This window comes from Gracilinanus agilis, chromosome 1, assembly GCF_016433145.1.
Source record: "Gracilinanus agilis isolate LMUSP501 chromosome 1, AgileGrace, whole genome shotgun sequence".
NCBI lineage: Eukaryota > Metazoa > Chordata > Mammalia > Didelphimorphia > Didelphidae > Gracilinanus > Gracilinanus agilis.
This window is the reverse complement of record NC_058130.1, coordinates 356075562-356095660: the sequence shown is the minus strand read 5'-3', so window position 1 is coordinate 356095660 and position 20099 is coordinate 356075562. Positions and strand designations below refer to the sequence as shown.

General features: G+C 34.6%; 1 protein-coding gene across 1 annotated transcript in view; it reads left to right on the top strand.

The window, feature by feature from the left end:
- The window catches only part of ZSWIM6 (zinc finger SWIM-type containing 6), a 229142-nt gene that overhangs the window by 207563 nt on the left and 1480 nt on the right, over positions 1 to 20099 (top strand). Inside the window, 10 exon segments of the mRNA XM_044681018.1 lie at positions 938 to 1117; positions 4475 to 4651; positions 4915 to 5061; positions 6670 to 6816; positions 8475 to 8735; positions 10939 to 11074; positions 14612 to 14769; positions 15327 to 15490; positions 17282 to 17363; positions 19968 to 20099. The exon segment at positions 19968 to 20099 is cut by the window's right edge and continues 1480 nt beyond it. Of these exon segments, the coding sequence (XP_044536953.1) occupies positions 938 to 1117; positions 4475 to 4651; positions 4915 to 5061; positions 6670 to 6816; positions 8475 to 8735; positions 10939 to 11074; positions 14612 to 14769; positions 15327 to 15490; positions 17282 to 17363; positions 19968 to 20099 (1584 nt within the window).

Here is a 20099-nt window from a genome sequence, read left to right as displayed (position 1 = left end):
ACACACACACACACACACACACACACACACACACACACACACACACACTTTCCTGCTACCACAAATCCTGGTGTATTCGTGTGACATGTTTTTCAGGCTTAACTGATACAGATTCCGAATTCATGGCATAGATAAAATTCTAGTTAAAGTTATTTTTCCTTGAAAAAATTTTAAAAGAATGTAAAACAGATATCTTGGCTTAATTCCTGAAATTATGATGAAAATAATGTACTTTTCAACAAAAGCTGTTTTGTTGAATGTTCTATAGATGTAATTTAATTATATTTTGATGTAAATAAAAGTTCTTGATTGAATTGATTAAGGATTGTGGATATTGTGTATTCATTTTACTTGAAAATTAAGTTTGTTGATTTGTGTGAATACATGTGTATATTGTAGACATATCTGTGCCTACTAAAATGAAGAAATGGGAAATTTAAAGTTCCTATGATATAATCTTAGCTTAAAAAATGACAAAATAATTGTATCCTTTAGTATTTTTTTTTTGCTAATTTTGAGAACTTGCTCCCATAAGTTCCTTTTTGTGCATAGATTTAGAAAATGAGTAAGATTATTTACTTTGATATTTTGAGTTGTAAATTTCTTTTGGAAATGAAATTGGCAAATTAGATTCAAACTTTAGAATAATATTATTTCTTTATTTTGAAATTTCCCATGTTTTAGGACAATAAATTGAGTATTAACATTTTAAGTATTTTTCATATTTTTAACATGATGGTAGTTGAGCTTCTGGTTCAAAGTCAGAATATCTCTTGATCTACCTTCTATATCAAGACTTATTGACACAAAAAGGCAGTTACAAGTCTCTAAAAGAAATAAGTTGTCACAATAACAACCTGTATCCATTTAAGAAATGGTTTTAAATTTGTCATCATAAAATTTCATGTGTTCAAATTTTTATTTTTAAATATTCCAGGAGCTCTGTGGATGTGTATAGTCTTAAATCCCCACTGCAAGTTGGAACAGAAGGCCAGTTGGCTAAAACAGCTGAAAAAATGGAACAGTGTTGATGTTTGTCCCTGGGAAGATGGAAACCATGGAAATGAGCTGCCCAATTTAACCAATGCTTTGCCTCAGGGTGCAAATGCCAACCAAGGTCAGCCTAAATTGATACTCTATATTGTTATGCGCACATAAAATCAGTTTTCATAATACAAATAATAAAGTAAGAGAACTGATTTTAGCCAATTTAGAATTGCTTCTGAATTCAGTGGTTTGTTATATACTTTTTCTTGTTTATTATTTCTTATTTTTTTTTATTTGCATTGAACTCTTAGACCCTAAGAACTTTTGAGGTTTAGAGGGATTGGTCGATTTCTTAGAGACCTTAGCAAATGTTAAAATGCTATATTCCTTTTTTTATTTTGTTTAAAAATAATATTTTATTATTATTATTTAAAAATCAAGAAGATGGGCAAACATAGATGAGGGAAAATGATGGGATGCCTGAAGAACCACGTAGGATACCATCACTTATGTCTGATTTATGTTCACATTATTGGACAAGATTATTTCTAAGTGCTGTTTCTAGTTCCAAGGCCTGTGCATAATTTAAGCCATTAAATTTAACTACATTGGCAAATTATTTGTTGAATGAATTTTGTTTTATGTTAATTATTTTAGTGCAAGAAGTGCACATTTCTTGAACTGTTGTGATAGCTGACCATTGTTTTAGTTCTTTAGGATTTTAAAAGCCTTATGCAAAAGCTAAATTTGTTTTTTCATTAATATATCATAATGTCATCAAAACCAATTGATAGTGTCTGATTTTGTGATTTCTCAGCTGATAGGCTTTTTTTGGCATTAAGTGTTTTATTTGCTGTAAATTTTTAAAGGATTAAAAAACTATAATTCAAAAGCTCTTATAATTAGATGAAATAGGTAAAGACCAAATTTGTGTTAATACCAATCTTTATGTGGCCTATATGGCTTCAAAGTACAGTTTTGTACCTCTGTCATAAGTATGAAATCCAGAACTTGACTGAATTAAGGTTACTAAGAAGATAACATATTCAGTCCTCATAAAAAAAGAAAATATCTTGCATTGTTGTTTAGTGATCTTTATATTAAGTCAGATATTTAGACGGATTTTTATCTAATCTTGCTATGTCAGAGAAACTTTTGAAGGTTTCAGTCTTGTGATTACACTATTGGAAATCTGTGGTCTTCTTAAATCTCCATGAAAATTATATCCAGTGACTTAAAAACAAATTAGTCATCCTCTCCCTGTTCTCCCACTTATACTCCCCAATTTCCTGGACATTCACCATCTATTCTTTCTAGTTGCCAGGGAAGAATATGCCTGAATTTGTATAGACAGTCTTCTTTATTCCCCTCTGTTTTGTACTTAACTGACTCCTTTTTCTCTACTCTCTGGATTGGCATTCCAACATAGAGTACTCCCTTTTCTTCCTTTCCTACCTACAATTCCCTTTGTAAAAGTGTAGCCTCTTGGCAGGCCTGGGAACACTGTTAGAGATGTAACCTGGCTCCAAACTAAGCACCACATTTTCACCAGGGTAGTGAATATGCAACTAGAATTTGGTTCCCGTGGGCAAGATGTCTGCTTTGCCCAAAATTGCTCACTCTCATTCTTACTTAGCAGAGCGACCACATCTAAGAGCAATACTTGATGAGAAAGAAGTCTTGACAAAGGACCTCTGTCATAGTGTAAGAAAGTACTTATCCGATCTGTCCAGCATAAAACTTGGAATATGAAAAACACCGATAACTCTTACCTTTGAGCCCTAAATGTAAGTGTATTTACATGAAGGCTCAAATGCAGAAATTGGGCAGTTTATAAGTGGGCATAAATATTAAACGCCAGCTGAGCCCTGGCCAAAAAAAGAGAATAATTAGTTATAATCATTCAAAACTAATAGAAGCATTAGCCTATTGTGAAAGAGAGATTTCATATATCAACTAACTTCAAACCATTTAACTTTGAACAAGTCACTCAATCCCTTTGGACCACAAGTTTCCTCAACTATTGATGGCAGGGTTAGCCTATAAGACCTCTAAATAAAGGATTCTTAACTTTTTTTTTTTTTGGTAACTTCTTTGGCAGTCTGGTAAAGCCTATGGATCACTTCTCAGAATAATGTTTTTAAAAGCATAAACTAAAACACCTGAGATTACAAAACTATAAAAACAGTTATGTTGAAATTGTTATCAAAAAAGTTATCAAAATATTTTTAAACAGTTCAAGGACATTCATTTAAGAACCTCTGCTCTCTAGAGCCTCTGTTATCCCCAGCTTTTAAAGTTATTTCATTGTGTTAAGCTAAATCAAGCAGTCAACATATTTCATAACACTGTTGAACTAAAGTTATTTTGCAATTTTTTTACATTAAGTAAGAAAGCAATGAGGTTTTAGATTCTGATATTATATGATTCTGTGATTATTATCAGCCTGGTCTAGGTGCACAAAAGATAGTCATAAAGTAGAATTAGTTTCAACACAGGATTTCAGATAAGCTTTTTCTGATGAAAAACTGGGAAACTAGTTGAAAAGGTTTTTTGGGGGGAGGGGAGAGAAAACAGATAAAATTCTAACCACTCTGTTGGTTGGTACTAATAACCCCAGTTATTAGTTAGAACAAGACTATCCTTTATTCCCCAAACATTTCTTTTTTCCGTTAGGTCCTGCAACTTTGAACCCTACTCGGATTGTATACTTCTACTCTCTTGTGATGCCCCAGCATAGACTATGCTGGTGACATCACAGCAGTCATGGAACCTGCCCTGGAGTCAGGAGGCAATCTGTAGGGTGAAGGTAAGTGCAGTGGTTTGTTTTTTAACTATGTTGTGTGGCTTTGTGAAGTGTTAAATATTTATACTTATGCCTTTTGGGATGTAAAGTAGCATTTCTTCATTATATCCCAAAGAGCATAATTTTTTTAATTGTGCAAAACCGCACAATATAGTTTAAAAATATAACCAAAAGCACAACACTTACTTGTATCTTTAAAGGCCGACTGTATAATCCTGAACGGTTCCATGGCTGATGTTGCATCTCTTGAATAGTATTTTGTGAGAGCTGTTGATCTGATCAAGGGTAGTCTACATACCAAGTATCACAGAGGAGGGGATTAGTGAATTTCCATGTGATTTTGGTGCTGAATGCCTCTTTTGAGCCCAGTTGCTGGGGGTGGTATTTAGCATGTATACCAGAGTTGTGAATTTTTAGTTTGCAGGATGCCTTTAACATTAGCTTCATTGGCTGCAGTTGTTGTTTTTTTGTGTGTGTTTGACAAAACAAGAGTGAGAGAGTGGTGTCTCTTGCCCCCTAGAACTTAGGAGATGAAATTCTTCACCAGAACTTTTCTGCATAAGGGGTGCAGGACCAGTGTATGCAGGGGTGTTTATGGACATCTGGCAACATAATGGTGTGAGTGACTTATTCACATATGAATAAGAGCTGATGGCGCTTTCTGAATTGTGGAAATAACAGATTCATCGAGCAGGCCGCATCGGACAGTGTTCACACGGGCCATTGAGGCATGCGATCTCCACTGGCAGGATAGCCACTTACAGCACATTATCAGCAGCGACTTATACACCAACTACTGTTACCATGACGACACTGAAAACTCCCTTTTTGACTCTCACGGGTGGCCCCTCTGGCATGGTGAGTGGCTACACCGGAAAGATGTTTCCATGACTTGTTCTTTGTTTAGTTTCTATAGCATTATTGGGAGGAGAAGGGATGTGGGGGGATTTGATAGTAGATGAATGAAAGCTTGGCAAATACGAGCTGAGTTTTCATTCAAATTCTAGTATATACATAATTTCTCATCTCTGAAGAATAGTGGAAAGATATTTTCATCAGATACAATTTTTTGATAAGCATCAAATAGTGGCAACTTTTCCTTATAATTTTTTCTGTTTTAGAACATGTTCCTACAGCCTGTGCAAGAGTAGATGCTTTAAGGTCTCATGGATACCCAAGAGAAGCACTGAGGCTAGCAATAGCAATTGTTAATACGCTAAGACGACAGCAACAGAAACAGCTGGAAATGTTCCGAACTCAGAAGAAAGGTGAATGTGAGAGATGAGGGTTTCATTGGCAAGAAATTCTGGGTGATGATATAATAACTTGATTTTAAACTGTTCATGAAGTCTCTGTATTTAAAATGAAAGCACTAGAGATAACCTATATGTACCTCATTTCTTTTTCATTTTAAAATATTGAATAGTTAGTCTATGAGAAATGCTAGCCTTTTTCTTCTTATTATTGGGTTGGCTGTGGGGGTTGGGGACAGAAAATCTGGATTCAGAAGAAGAGGAATAAAAGAAAAATTTAAGAATTGTTTTCCCCCCAAGGCAAATTATTTCATTTGGTGTATTTGAGATTAAGTTTGAGGATAGTAAAGGAATTGAGAGAAAGAAAGGTCAGGGGGAATTTTGAAAGGAAGGAGGAAGTGAACAGTTTTATAATTATGGCAAGAATTTTTGTAGTTATGAAAAGTAAATTAGATGGAACATATTCGCTGAAATGATGTTTACCAAAATGAGTGTGTGTGTCCAGTTCAATATTACTATTTTTCTTAGGGAGTTTTTAATTGCACCATCATACATGGGAACCAAATACCAACAAGACACTAATCTCTTTCTTTATGCTGGTGGCTGAAACCTTCTATTCAGAAATTTCTGAGAATAGTAAAAAATCCATAAATTATTTTTGTTTTGTACTTAATTGATTTTCCCTTACGTAAATACCAAAGATTGCTTACAGATAATTATGCACCTCTCAAACTAGAAGGTTTTCACAGAGGTAGTAGAGTAGGAATTTGAAAAGTTGCATCTTGACCCACATTTTTAGTCTATAGCCACCCTATGGCGAGTTATTCTAACTCTGTTCTTTGTCTTGCATAACATAGCCAAAACAAATGTTTAGTTATATTAAATAGTTCTGGGATTTTTATTCCCTTTTCATTGAATGTGTATAAAGGTTATAGAATGCTATTTTCATATGAATTGTACAATCAGTCCCAAATTTAGGACAATTTAGCTTTCACTTCACACAAATGGATGCTGAGTCAAGCTATATAGTCCTTGCAGTGGCTGTGGGAGCATATTCCCTTTATTCCTCCAACACAAAACACCTAGGAAATGGACTAATTGACCCAAAGATGTATTTTCTTTTAGTTAAAGGAAAGAAACAGTTTATTGAAGCCCAGGAACAAATACCCTGCTTGACCTTTCCTTGCTCCTGGTTCCTAGTACCATTCCAGAAGAAGCCAGCACTTTCATCTAACTACATGTTGCATTGCCCTGTTTTAGAACTTGGAACTTGCTTTCCCATAGAAAGAGATATTACAGATAATTAATTTATTAATCTGGAAACCAAACTACTATTTATAACATTTCAAATGGGAAAATGTATTCTGAACTTTTACCAAGTGACCCACAAATTATATTTTGTAGCTATGTGTTTGTGATTTGGAGGCTTTCTGTATCCTTTTTGTTGTTTTTCTGCTTCATGTATATGTGTATTTTGTTGTTGTTTTGCTGATCAATAATTTCTAATCGATTGCATTGTTTTTAATGTCAGAAATGAATAGTTTAATTTGGGTGGTGTTATTAATCAATAAATCTTACTTCTTCTCTTTCTCCATTTTCTTCTTTTTAATGTTCCTTCTACAGAGCTGCTCCACAAAGGAATAACATCAATAACCAATCTAGAAGGTTGGGTTGGTCACCCATTGGATCCCATTGGTACCCTCTTCAGTAGCCTTATGGAAGCCTGCAGAGTAGATGATGAAAGCTACCCTGGCTTCTCAGATTTTGCAGGTAAAACAGTTCAGACTTGCGTGGGGGTTTTTTTGGATACTGAATGGCATTAGTCATATAATATTCTTCCTCAGTTTTGTTTTTTGAACTACATAAAATGCTTCTCAAATAATTTTCATTCTTCATTTAGAAAGTAATTTGAGTAACTTTAAATTTCTTATTGTACTTTATAAAGCATTAAGCATTACTAAAAGGCAAAATCTTAGTTATAGAAGTATATGCTCAGAGAAAGAGTCACTGGATTTTTATTTTTAAAAAAGTAATTCCTATTGTCTAAGTTTGGAGAAAACAGTTCTTTGAGGACTTATCTTTTTGTTTCCCATAATCTCTCAGGAGAAAACAGCATATCATAATGGCCTTATAGACAGAAAGACTTGTGTTTACATCTTTTCTCTGATACACTGACTTTGTGACCCTGGGAAAGTCATTTAATCTCTCAGTGTACTTGGCAACCCCAAGATTTTAAACCACAAAATAGTTATTGATTTACCCTGACAGAGGGAGTTTCTTCACTGAGAATTCTTTTCACCAATGAAATCACAGATGCTAGGACAGGCGGCAAGCCTTTCAGACTCAAGAAATATCAGGGGAATCGTTGAAAATTCATGATGTTACAAATATTCTGTTCCATTGCTCCTCTAGCTTTTTGATTGAAATATTCTTAGCATAGTTCTTTAATATAGATTTGTCATGTTAATAATTATATATTAGCGTATTTGTATTAAGGACCTTGCAAGCAAGAATCTTTCCCCTCCCTTCCATAAAAGGAGGAGGAGAAAGGTTACTACAAGAGAGATCTACTTATTACTGTGTATCCCCTTTCGCAGACACTTATGTATATTTACATATGAATACATATAAATCCTAAATCTTATTAAGTATATGGGGGAAATTGGCCTGATTTAAAGAAATCTTTATATTTTAGCTATATATTTAGCCCATTTCTTCTGTATGACTGCACAGGGCTTGGTAAAGCCTCTTTAAGTGTCAATGAGGTGGGTCCCTCTAGTGCCCTTGTTGCAAAGTTGGATAAAGAAATGAATTCACCTGCTTCCACAATTTTTGTCTTAAGGTTCAGGAATCTATCTGCTTATCTAACCCTTGATATTTGATAAAATATGCTATGGTGTCCTTGACGTTTATTTTCATTTACAAAAGAAACTTATTGTTATCACCAAGGAATGTTCATTAAAAGTATCATTTTAGCAAATTATGCACACCAAATGGATAGGAGGAACCTTTGAAGTGTAATATTCACATTAGGTTAGAAACTCAGGACCAATTGCTTATTAAATCTCTATAATTCTTATAGAAGTAAGAAAAGTATCAAGAATGATCTGCTAGCCTTTACTACTTAATATACTTTTACTATTAACTGTATGTTTTATTAACTCATTTTTAATTTAAATATTTTATGTCCCTTCACTGTTGGGCTGAGTAGAAATTTAGAGATGATTGATTTACAGTGGGGAGATTCCCCTCTTAATTAAACAAGATGTTGGGAAACTGTTCATTTTTATGTAGCAGGTTTTCTGACTCTCCAGAGGGTAAATATAATAATTCATTATATAGCATTTGGTAAAATAAATATTTGTGTATATCAGAGTGTATAGGGAAAATATTTGAGAACTATCATACTTTTTGTTGTTTTTTAACAGAGAATATGGGGCAGGGCAAGTCTCTGGAGTACCAGCACCTGCCCACACACAAGTTCTTGGAAGAAGGGGAATCATATTTAACGCTGGCTGTGGAAGTGGCACTAATAGGGCTGGGGCAGCAGCGGATCATGCCAGATGGATTGTATACACAAGAGAAGGTTTGCCGAAATGAGGAACAGCTCATTTCCAAGCTACAAGAAATCGAATTGGATGATACATTAGTGAAAATTTTTCGCAAGCAAGCAGTCTTCCTATTAGAAGGTACTATGATGAAACTGCTTAGTGTTTACTTGTTCAGCTTTGTTTTGAAAGAAGGTAGTAGATTTAGAAGATCATAGGTTGCTTGGCAGTACCTTGTCTTTGACAGCTAAATTAATTTCCAAGTATGATAATTTCTTTAAGGCATTTGGTCATTGAGTGATCATTAGTATTCAGACTCCCCAGGAGATGGGATCACTTAGGAAGGAAAATGGTTTTAAGATTAAAAACTGGGGTGAGAAGGGGAAGTGAGAGTGGCTTTATGTTTATAGCTCTATAGCTTATCATGAAGTAGCCCAGTTTAATGCCATATGTTTTTCAGTAGCTTTGTTTGGACCATCCCATGCTGGAAGCAGACTTAAGTCTGATTGCCAATGATCATGTTCCCATTTGCCGGCACAGTTAAGTAATAGCATTATTATTGGATGACATTTCTCTGAATTATTGACCATAGTGTCTACGTTTTTAACATGTCATTTGCAAATACTGACAAAGTACAGAGAATTTGGAAATAAATGAGTGACTGATCCTGACTAAATATTTCTGATGATTCATTAGACATAGATTAACCAACCCCCAAAAAGTAATTTCTAAGGTACTTTGTTTGTAAGGTCAAGACCAGAAAGTAATGACACAAGTATATAGAGAAGTAAAATATATAAAAAGCTCTAAATAAACTATTACCTGAACAGTTACAACCTTGATAACCAAGAAGGCACTACATTAAAAAAATTTTGGCCTTTTACAAAATAAATGTTATCAAGAAAATCATATTTTAGTGCATCAAAAAGGAAAATCCCAGCACAAAAGAAATTTATATCTTAAGACACAAGAGAAAGTGAGAATCAAAGGAAGGCAGTTCTGAGAAAAGGATGTAAATTAAGACATGGGCCATAGATTTCAGTTCACTTAGCTTAAGAAGCAGGCTTATATAATTTTCTGATCTTCAGTTTTCTAGAAAATTAAAAGGCCTGTTCTACCTACCCCATTGGGTGATTATGAGACATTTTTGTAATCATTAAAGCCCTTTACAAATGTAAACTATTATGAAGAATGTTTAAAATAATCTGGGCAATGAAAGATGGTTACATCTTAGAGTAAAAATAACAACAAAAAAACTGCACTAAAATGCAATGAAGTATTTTGTCATTTTATTTACCTGTGACTCCACAATAAAGAAATTGCATTTCTTGCATCCTGCAAACATAAAGGCCACTTTTCCCACCACAAATAACTTTATTTTTTTCTGATGAGTAGGCTCCCGTCATACCTTTAGGAACAGTGAAATCAGTTTTGTTTAGTGATAAAATAGAAAAACAAAATCTTAGAATATTTAGCTATAAATTGGTACATGTTCTCTTTAATTTCACTTTGAAATTTGAAAGAAATTGATGCTAGTGTCCAAGGCAGCATTCAACCGGCACAGATAAGTTATTTTTTGTGTTGTTCTTCACCATGCATGTCACATTTTTTAGAAAAAATGGACTTTGATAGGTTACAATTAATTTTCCTTGAAAAATGTGTTATAGAGTTACAGAACCCTTGAAAAATTATTGTTAACTCATCAACTGATGTATAATTGCCTTTTTATCTTGATAAAACTTTTAAATAGTAGAAATAAGTAGTTCTTTCAAAAGATGGTAATCTTTTAGAATACCAATCTTAACGATTATACTTCATGACCCAATCCTGACTTTGTAATTCAGACTATCTCTAAATTTCCAAATTTGTTTTTGGCATGCCCCCTAGGTTTGTATGTCTTTTTGTCAGAAAGGTGAGGGATGTGTATTACTTTGTGCATTTTTAAACCCTCTATCTTTGAATGAACAAAGTTTTAAAAAGATATTCTAGAAAATTTCTCCAGGTTTTACTTTTCAGAAAAATGATTCTTGAATTATAATGGTCCTAAACAATGCAGAAGAGAACATTACTTTCACATGGCACTGTACTGTGGTTTTTCTACTTAACTTTGTGGCACAGTCATTGAAATCATTGCTTTATGATACTATTTTGAACTTTCCAGAAAATATCAAACAATCTTTATTTCATATTTTCCTCCTTTCTAATCTAACTGTTATACTTAGATTAGTCTTAATTAGCTTGAGTATTACTTATCCCATTTGTATAGATTTTGATTTAAGTATTTTTATCTGCAATGATAGTAATTCACTTTTAGAAATGTAAAATATTTATGCTATCCCTACAGCTGGACCATATAGCGGTTTAGGAGAAATCATCCATCGAGAGAGCGTTCCAATGCATACATTTGCCAAGTATCTCTTCACCTCTCTCCTACCTCATGATGCTGAACTGGCATATAAAATTGCACTGAGAGCAATGCGGTATGTATATGAAGCCCAGTTGGGAAGAGACAAACTAAATTCTCCAATGGGAAAAATGGCCTTTAACTGACTCCTACTACTAATTCTTTCATATTTCCTGTAACCAAGAAAAACCTAAGGAAACTGTTTGCCTATTTGTCTTGTGTTGTTTTCAAAAGCAGGAAAAGAACCATACTTGGCCTTTGAGTGTGCTGACATACCAATTTTAGGGATATTTTTATTCTTTTTCCCCCCTTTTTTCTCCTCAGATCTAGATTCTGGCATTATTGGGTTATTTGGGGCCATTTTTTAATCACAAGGCAGTTTTTACTTGAAACCTTAAATTATTCATTACTTTCAGAAAATTAGATTTGTTTGAAAAAGTAAAGAATAATAAATGAGCTTGACAAAATCTAATTGAGGACTGAAGAGCTGCCATAGTTTTCATTTTTATATAGTTGTTTCACTGTCCATCAATAATACAGGAAAGCAGTTGCATCACAAAGTCCCTTTATGGTTGGCTCAAAGACAAGAACATGAATAGTATCTTTGTAGTATGAAAGTCATGATTACTGAGGTTTAAAAAATACTTCTTGCTTCATATTCCTTATGGCTATGAACTACTCATTAATTCCTTCTTATATGTATATTAGAATACCTTTTTTATTTCTTGAACCAGTTTCTTCACTTTTTTTGGCTGGCAGGGGGATGGGACAAGGAGACTAATTTATTAATAACCATTCCACCCATCTCCATCCTACCTTTATGTAAAGTTCAGGATGTTTTTAGTCTCTGCTGAATCTTGTGAAGTTGCAACCTGTAAGCTTCAAGAATATAAGAAGGGGGGCAGCTGGGTGGCTCAGTGGATTGAGAGCCAGGCCTAGAGATGGGAGGTCCTAGGTTCAAATCTCGCCTCAGACACGTCCTAGCTATATGATCCTGCGCAAGTCATTTTACCCCCATTGCCTAGCCTTTACCACTTTTCTGCCTTGGAGCCAGTATAGTATTGACTCAAAGACAGAAGGTAAGGGTTTAAAAAAAAGAATATAAGAGAAACAATAGCTTTTCTTAAAACATTGACTATCTTACAAACTATGCCCAAATTTCTAATGCAGAATGTAGAATAAATTCGCCCTATCTAAAGAAGGGGAACTGAGAGCTTGAGTATTGTCAACAAGAAGTTGTGGTTCACCCATTCTGGGTCTGTCACCATTGCCATGGACTTTTAAGAACATGTTCCTCTAAATTATGTCCCATATATCACTCTCATTTTAAGCAAAAGAATGTGTGACTTGGAATCTGTTCAAAGAATTTTCCCTAATTGTGATCAAGCCAGAGATCTATCATACATACATACTATAGGCTAGAATTTCTTTAGCTTGGTTTGTCCCCTTTTTCTAGCACTCTGAAGCCCATAATAATTTATCAAATTCTGTTCAATTCAGCAAACATTTAAATACATGCATATGCTAGATTCTGTGTGTTCAGGGAACTTATCCTTCAGGGGATATGACATATGACAAATTAGTAAAAAAGGAAAAAAAATCTGAAGCATTCACAAACAATAAAAAATAATTGAGAGACAGAAATAGAGAGGGAGACAGAGAAAAAGATAGTTTGGTAATGCCAAACTATTCCAGAATCCAGGGTGATTGTATCTCATTAGAGTGTTAGTTTAATACAAGTTGCATTTTGTGGACAGAATATTTTAATAGAACTTAAGTAAAGTGAAATGGAAGTTTTTTATGACATTAAATGTTGAAATCTAGAAAATACTTTAATCCAAAAGATTATATTCCTTTTGTTAAGAGTAGACTCTGATTGCCATGTTACCAAATTCTGTTGCTATGACCATTGGCCAGGTATGAAGGTATTGCACAGAATTATAATAATACTCATCTGTAGTACCTGCTGATTTGAATTTCTTGCAAAGTGCAAAGACTACTTTTAGTCTCTGGTTCTTTAAGAGGCAATTCTTGCTCATGTATAGCAGCAGAACAATGAGGAATATAGTCATTATTTTAAATCCCCTCCATATACCTCTAACTAGAGAAATTTTGTAGAAAACTCCAATGGAAGAGAAATACCATGACAAACACTGATCTTTAGAGGAGAATAGAAATAGATAGTAGTAAGAAGAGAAGTCATCTTTTACTTGCTCCCCTGCCCTTCCTAGTCCTCTTTGGAAGATGTCATTCTCAGGAAATGCTCTTTTAACACTCTTCTTTTCCTACTCTGCAAATGTGGCTTGCCTCCAAAATAATTTTGTCTAAGTTTGGTCTTGGATAAATGGGCACTTTTTGATTTTTTAATTACTCTACAAAGATTTTTTCCAACTTTATTATATACCCAATTCTTCCCCCCCCCCTAATTCCAACACTGAAGAAACTTTACTCTCACCTCCTGTGTCCATATCACCTCTTTGCTGCACTAAACACAAAAAAAAGGAATAAGAAAGTTGTCTTCCTGTAAAGCTTTAAACAGATGTCATATTGGACCTAGGGGAAGTGTTATCAGATATCAATCCATTCTAACACATTTTGTTTATAACTCTAATTCCATATTGCCAAAGTTGTGATTTCCTGGGTGATTAAGCTGTTATTATTGTAGCTGCTTCACTCTTCTTTCTCACCAGTAACATTTAGAAACGAGTTAATGTATGCTTCATTTTCAGCATAGTTTTAATTATCAGTTTATTCTTTTTTAAACACTTACCTTCCATTTTAGAATTATACTGTGTGTTGATTTCTAAGGCAGAAGAGTGGTAAGGGCTAGCACTGAGGTACATTAAGTGACATGCCCAGGATCACACAGCTAAGAAGTGTCTGAGATTTAAATCTAGAACCTCCCTTCTCTAGGCCTGGATCTTTATCCACTGAGCCACCTACTTGCCCCTCTGATAAAGTTGATCCCCATGATCAGAAATTTCAGGGAAGTCATGGGGAAGTGTGAAGGGAGTCTGAAAATTTAGTTAATCTTCCATTTTCTGAATCAGAAAATAAATGCTAAAGGCATATTTTGTTGATAATTGAAAAGAGTATAAGAAAAAAGCTTTAATCTTAGATGGAAATAAGGAAGAAAGGACAGTTTTCTCTATTTCTTATCCAATTTTGCTATTAATCAAGTAGTTTCTTAATCTCAGGGGCCCACTAATCTCTGTTTCAGTACTCTCTGCCCTGATCTTCCATTGCTAGTTTCTTTTTGTCAAAATTTTTGTTTTATGAATGAATTTGAAAATTGAATCAAGAGTAAATGATGTGGCAGTAGGAAAATATAGCTCTTAGTGCTCAATAGCTTGGTTTGCCTGTACACTCATCTTTGTAATGATACAAGAGGAAGCAAATCTCTCAGGTTTGGGTGATTAACAGTTAATGAGGCTTTTGGCAAACTGACTTTGAAATTCTGGCAGAGGAGAGATTGTCTACCACAGTTCTTGCACCTGGGCCATGTATGCTTTCTCTGTAGTCAAGCAGCTCTTGTGGCTTTTGCTTGCCAGTAACCATGGTTATAATGATGGACAAGTGAAAAGAGGCAGCCTGCCTTGTCTTCTCATTACAGATTACTAGTATTGGAATCTACTGCTCCAACAGGAGATATGTCCCGCCCACACCACATTGCATCAGTTGTTCCAAACCGGTATCCCCGCTGGTTTACCCTAAGCCACATTGAGTCCCAGCAGTGTGAGTTGGCATCGACTATGCTAACAGCAGCCAAAGGTACGGTATTGTCCTTAAGACATAAGTATTTTGTTTGTCTACTAGGGAAGACAATTTTTATTTCAAATTGCTTAGTTGGTAGTAACTCTTAACATAAACCAATTTTTAATGCTCATGATTTTTAGGTGAGGAGTAGTAGAGCTGATTTAAGTCTGAGACTAACCTACCTAAGTCACTAGAGTATCTATTTCGTGACTGGTTAATTTGCAGATAGCAGAGAAAAGTGATTATCTAGACTCAGGGGTAAATAAATGTCCAGCTTAATTTTTCATTCCTTAAAACATCCATGGATGAGATTTAGGGAGCTATTTGTTATTTCATATTGATTTTGTTTCACATGTGCATTTGCTTACTAAAGGTGTGTTTGGGTGTGTCTTTTTTTTTTTATAAATCTGATATTCATATACATTGAAGCAATTAAGAAACATAGTTACAATGTCTGTTCCATCAGTGAACATTTCAAATAAATTAATTTGTGTATTGTTTTTCTTTTCTTTTCTTTTTTTTTTTTTTGTATTGTGCGTGTATGTTTGCTTCCTCCCCCTTGTACATTACAGGCGATGTTCGGAGGCTTGAAACAGTATTAGAATCCATCCAGAAAAACATTCACTCCTCATCACACATTTTTAAGCTTGCCCAAGATGCATTTAAGATAGCAACTCTCATGGACAGTTTGCCAGACATCACTCTTTTGAAAGTGTCTCTGGAGCTGGGCCTTCAGGTATATCACCAATGTTATTTGTGGGATTTGAAAACTTTTATTTTTACTCTTGTTCTGAGGATTGGTAAATAAAAAGAAGACTTAATTGTCTTAGTATATAGGTAAGTAAATTCTCAGGTGCACACACCTCTTAAGGCGACAGAAAAATGGACCATTTTGAGGACATTCGTGATTCTCAGCTGAAAGGACCCGCTTTTTTGGGTACATTTCTTCTCCTTTTAGAGGTTGCATCCATGTCAGGTTTCTTTTAAAAGTCTTGCTTTCTGTCAGAAGAGTGTCAGGGGCTAAGCAATTGGAATTAAGTGACTTGCCCAGGGTCACACATAGAGGAAGTATCTGAGATCAGATATGAATCCATGTCCTCCCAAATCTAGACCTGCACTCTATCCACTAGGCCAATTAGCTTTCCACATCCATGTCTTTTAAAAGAAGTAAAGTAGGAATTGTAGGAAGCATGGTAGAATATCCTGAACGCAAAATCAAGAAACCTAGACTTCGGTCCTACTTTTGACACAAAAAAGTTGTGTGATCTTAGGCAAATTACTAAATTTCTCTGGGCCTCACCTTATTCATCATTAAAATGAGGATAAGCATATCTGCCCAGCCTACCTCACAAGGATGTTGTGAGGTCCAAATGAGATACTATATGTAAAAACAACCTGTCCCCTTGAATTATAATCCTAACTAACATCATTCTTTTTCCCTTTGAATGAATAGGAAAAAAGATGATGAATAATCCCTGAATCTGTAATAAAGTTGAAAACTTGAACTTTTTAGAGTTTTGTATTTTTAAAAGAATATGAGGGGGCAGCTGGGTAGCTCAGTGGAGTGAGAGTCAGGCCTAGAGACAGGAGGTCCTAGGTTCAAACCCGGCCTCAGCCACTACCCAGCTGTGTGACCCTGGGCAAGTCACTTGACCCCCATTGCCCACCCTTACCAATCTTCCACCTATGAGACAATACACCGAAGTACAAGGGTTAAATAAAAAAAGAATATGATACTGACTTTATTTTTGCTTTTTATTAGTTGCTTCATATTATACACATCACTTGGTAGACTTAATTTTTATTCTTCATCATTAACAGAAGCGATTGTATTGAATTGTATTTAAAAAAAACGTATGTTCGTTGCTTGGCACTTTGAACTTCCCAAATTCAAGACCTGCTTCATTTATTATATAGAATTACTTCTCCATCAGTAGTACAGAATTGTAAATGTGGAAGGTAAAGGATATTAGACAGAATTGATACTGTATTGTCACTGACTCCAACAGCTTGGAAAAGTTAGTTTTTTTAAATAAAATTGAGATAATATTTCCCTGACATTTACCTTCTTTTTTTCGTTAAAATGTGTGGTTTGACAAGGGTAATACTAGAATCATTTATTTGAGATTTTTGATTGTTGTATTTTAGATAAATGACAGTTTTCTGGATATAACTGTTTATAATGAATCTTTTGGGCACAGGAAAACAGAACATGCTGATAAGCTTATAAAGTATGTTTTATCCTTTGAGATATGGAGGTCAGGAGAGGATTTTTTCAACATGACTTCTTCAAGATCACACAGTTTCTGGTTAAGCCAGTTCAAAAGCATCTATTCATTGATTCTTTCTGGTCCAGAAAAATTATGAATTATAATGAATTAGAAAGTGTATATAACCTAAGGTCTACCGTGATAGAATTGTTTGACTTATAGTTACTAGATCGCTTATAGTTTTCATGTTATAATAACTTATTCTAGCCTCTGATTGATTTATATTATTGTTAATTATATTTTTACAATTTTGGTAGGTCATGCGAATGACACTGTCGACTTTAAATTGGAGACGGCGGGAAATGGTGAGGTGGTTGGTAACGTGTGCAACTGAAGTGGGTATGTAAATATTTTTTGAGAAACAGCTTCCAGAAACACCTATTTATTTTCATCTTTAGCATGCAACAACATTTGCTTTAGATTGCCAGAAAAAAGTAGCTTTCCAGTTTTTGTTATACTATTAAAAAAAGGAACACTTAAGAAAGGTTTGCTGAAGAACAAATAAAAGCATATAATAATGCTTGTTTCCTTCTACTTTGTTCTTAAAGTCTGAAAATTCTTTTACTCAATTTTGATGTGTTGGAACACAAGTCTCAGAAATGTTAGGAATCTCCTTAAGTAATAGAAAATACTTCATTTTACCTCACACCAAAAGATAAATTTCTCTTTTTGTGGCCAGGTCATCTCTTTCTCCATGATGTTCCTTAAACAATCTCTGAATTCAACTACACGATCTTTATTTTCAGTGTATCTGCTTCCTTGAGAAGTGAGCTTTGATTATTAAAGGGACATTTTAGGAAAAAAATACATTTATTTTCCATGTTCTCACAAACCCAACTTAATCATAAATTTTAAGTTTCATTTTACACATTTTGGTGATGATTATGGTTTGCTTGGTGTGAGTGTTTCAGAAAAGTGTTTTTTCTTTTAAAGAGTTCTCAGAAACTTTAAAGCTCCAAGCTTCATTTTGCCTCTCCATCTTCTCCTCTCTTTTCCCTACACTCCAGCTTCCCAGCAGTGGGCATTCTTTGTTAGCTTAATTGTAGGTGTTTGAGTAACTCCTGAAATTAAAGTCTGTTTTCTACCACTTTGAGCTTTAAACAGGATATAAGCAGGAACATCTGTGAGTTTTTACATCTGAATAAGTCCACATAGCAACATCCCATTCATAAAAATAATAATGAATGTTATCAGTTAAAGCTGAAATATAGATCCTGCAATCCTTGTCCTCATCATTCTTATTGCAGGGACCTTTACAGAACCCTAGATTACCTGAGATGAATTTAACTTATTGCAGAGGGTTTAACTATTTATTATCTTTAGGTGCTTACTGAATTATAAAGAGTACCAGACTAGATGGTTCTTTTGACCCTTGTAGGCTTTAACAATTTTGGGGGCCTTAAATGTAGTGAACAAATCTGATTTTTACTGACTGTGGAGGCCATTTTATAGCCTCTATCTCTTTGATGTTAGCATAAGGGCGTCTTGTTGTCAGTGTAGGATATACCCCCCCTCCCTGTTACACTGATAGAGGAGTGTCCTTCCAGCCCAGGTTATGTCCATGCTTCAGTTATCTCAGTAGACAGTGTTGTTGGTCTGTCCTACTATTTTAAATGGAATGAATTAGCAAATGACATCTCATTATACAGTTGTTGAAGTAATGCTATCAATATGATTCTTGTTTAGTTGTCTCTCAGTACATGGAATGCTTTGATTACAGTCTTATGATAATCTAGTTTTATAAGTTACAATTAAAAGCATCCCAGAGTGAGCCCTTTGTGGGTAAAAAGTGATGTGTGGGACTGACTTGAGTCGCTAGGTCATTGACCGTGTACATTTAAAGGAAGATAATATGATGTTTTCTAGCTATAACTAATCTCCTCCCTCAAATTAAGGAGAATAATCTAAAATCCCCAATTCCCATTAAGAAAATGATAGTCATTGGGTGTGGCTTAGGAGAGCTCAAGTGGGTGAGAAATTACTGTTAGCTATAAGATGCCCTACTTACCCACAATCACAGATTTGTGAAGCCTGTCAGGCAAATATTTTCCCACTGTAGTAATAAAATAGGACTAAACAAAACTATACTTTTCCAGCAAAAATGCCAACAAAAAATAATAGCAGTTGTCTAATAGATGTATTGGTTATGTTATATTTCTTTTTTTCTATTTGCATCAAAAAAGGTCATAGATCCTTTGCCAGGAGGAAATACTAGAAGTGAGACTGAAGAAATGCTATGGAAATCATTGTTATTCTTTTATTTGTTAGTGACTATGTAAAATGTCAATATTTTGATAATGGAGAATTATTATGAATGCAAAATCACATTTAATTTACTGTATTATTACAGAGAGAGTAGGTACAGTGGTAAAACCAATACAAGAATTACTCTCCTATACTAATAACCCCACCAGATTCACTGGGTTTTTGCTGTGGTGGTGGTTCAAACCTCAATGATTTAATGCTTTTTATTTACATTACACACCTTTAAGATGATTCTGTGACTGAGGTACATTTGTCTTGGCACTTTAAGAAAAACAAAATTATCTAGGGAAAACTTGAAGATCTAGGGAAAGTCATTTTATCAACAGAAAATTTGAAGTATGTAAATGACGTGAGATTCCTAAAACTAGCACTGATTAGTGGAAAGCCAGGGTCTTAATTAAACTGCAAACAAAACGGTGAAAATAGCAGACACCAAGAAAAATTAGTTTTGTATTATGAGATTCCTTTTAGTCTTTTCGTTGAATCAACAGAAATAAATCTACAGTGACTTTATCCTCAAAGGTTGTTCCCATAAAACTATCAGAGAGATCTCTAGATAAAGCCTATCACAGATCTTCTGATTCTGATAACAAGTTAAGCTTTGTTATTTTTTAAAAAGTGAAAAATTATCTTCTGGAGTTTGCTGGTTGGTGACAGGAGCTCTTCTGTGTCTCACAGGTGTCTATGCACTGGACAGTATCATGCAGAGCTGGTTTACGCTCTTCACCCCCACAGAGGCCACTAGTATTGTCGCCACGACGGTGATGTCCAACAGCACCATCGTCCGTCTGCATCTGGACTGCCACCAGC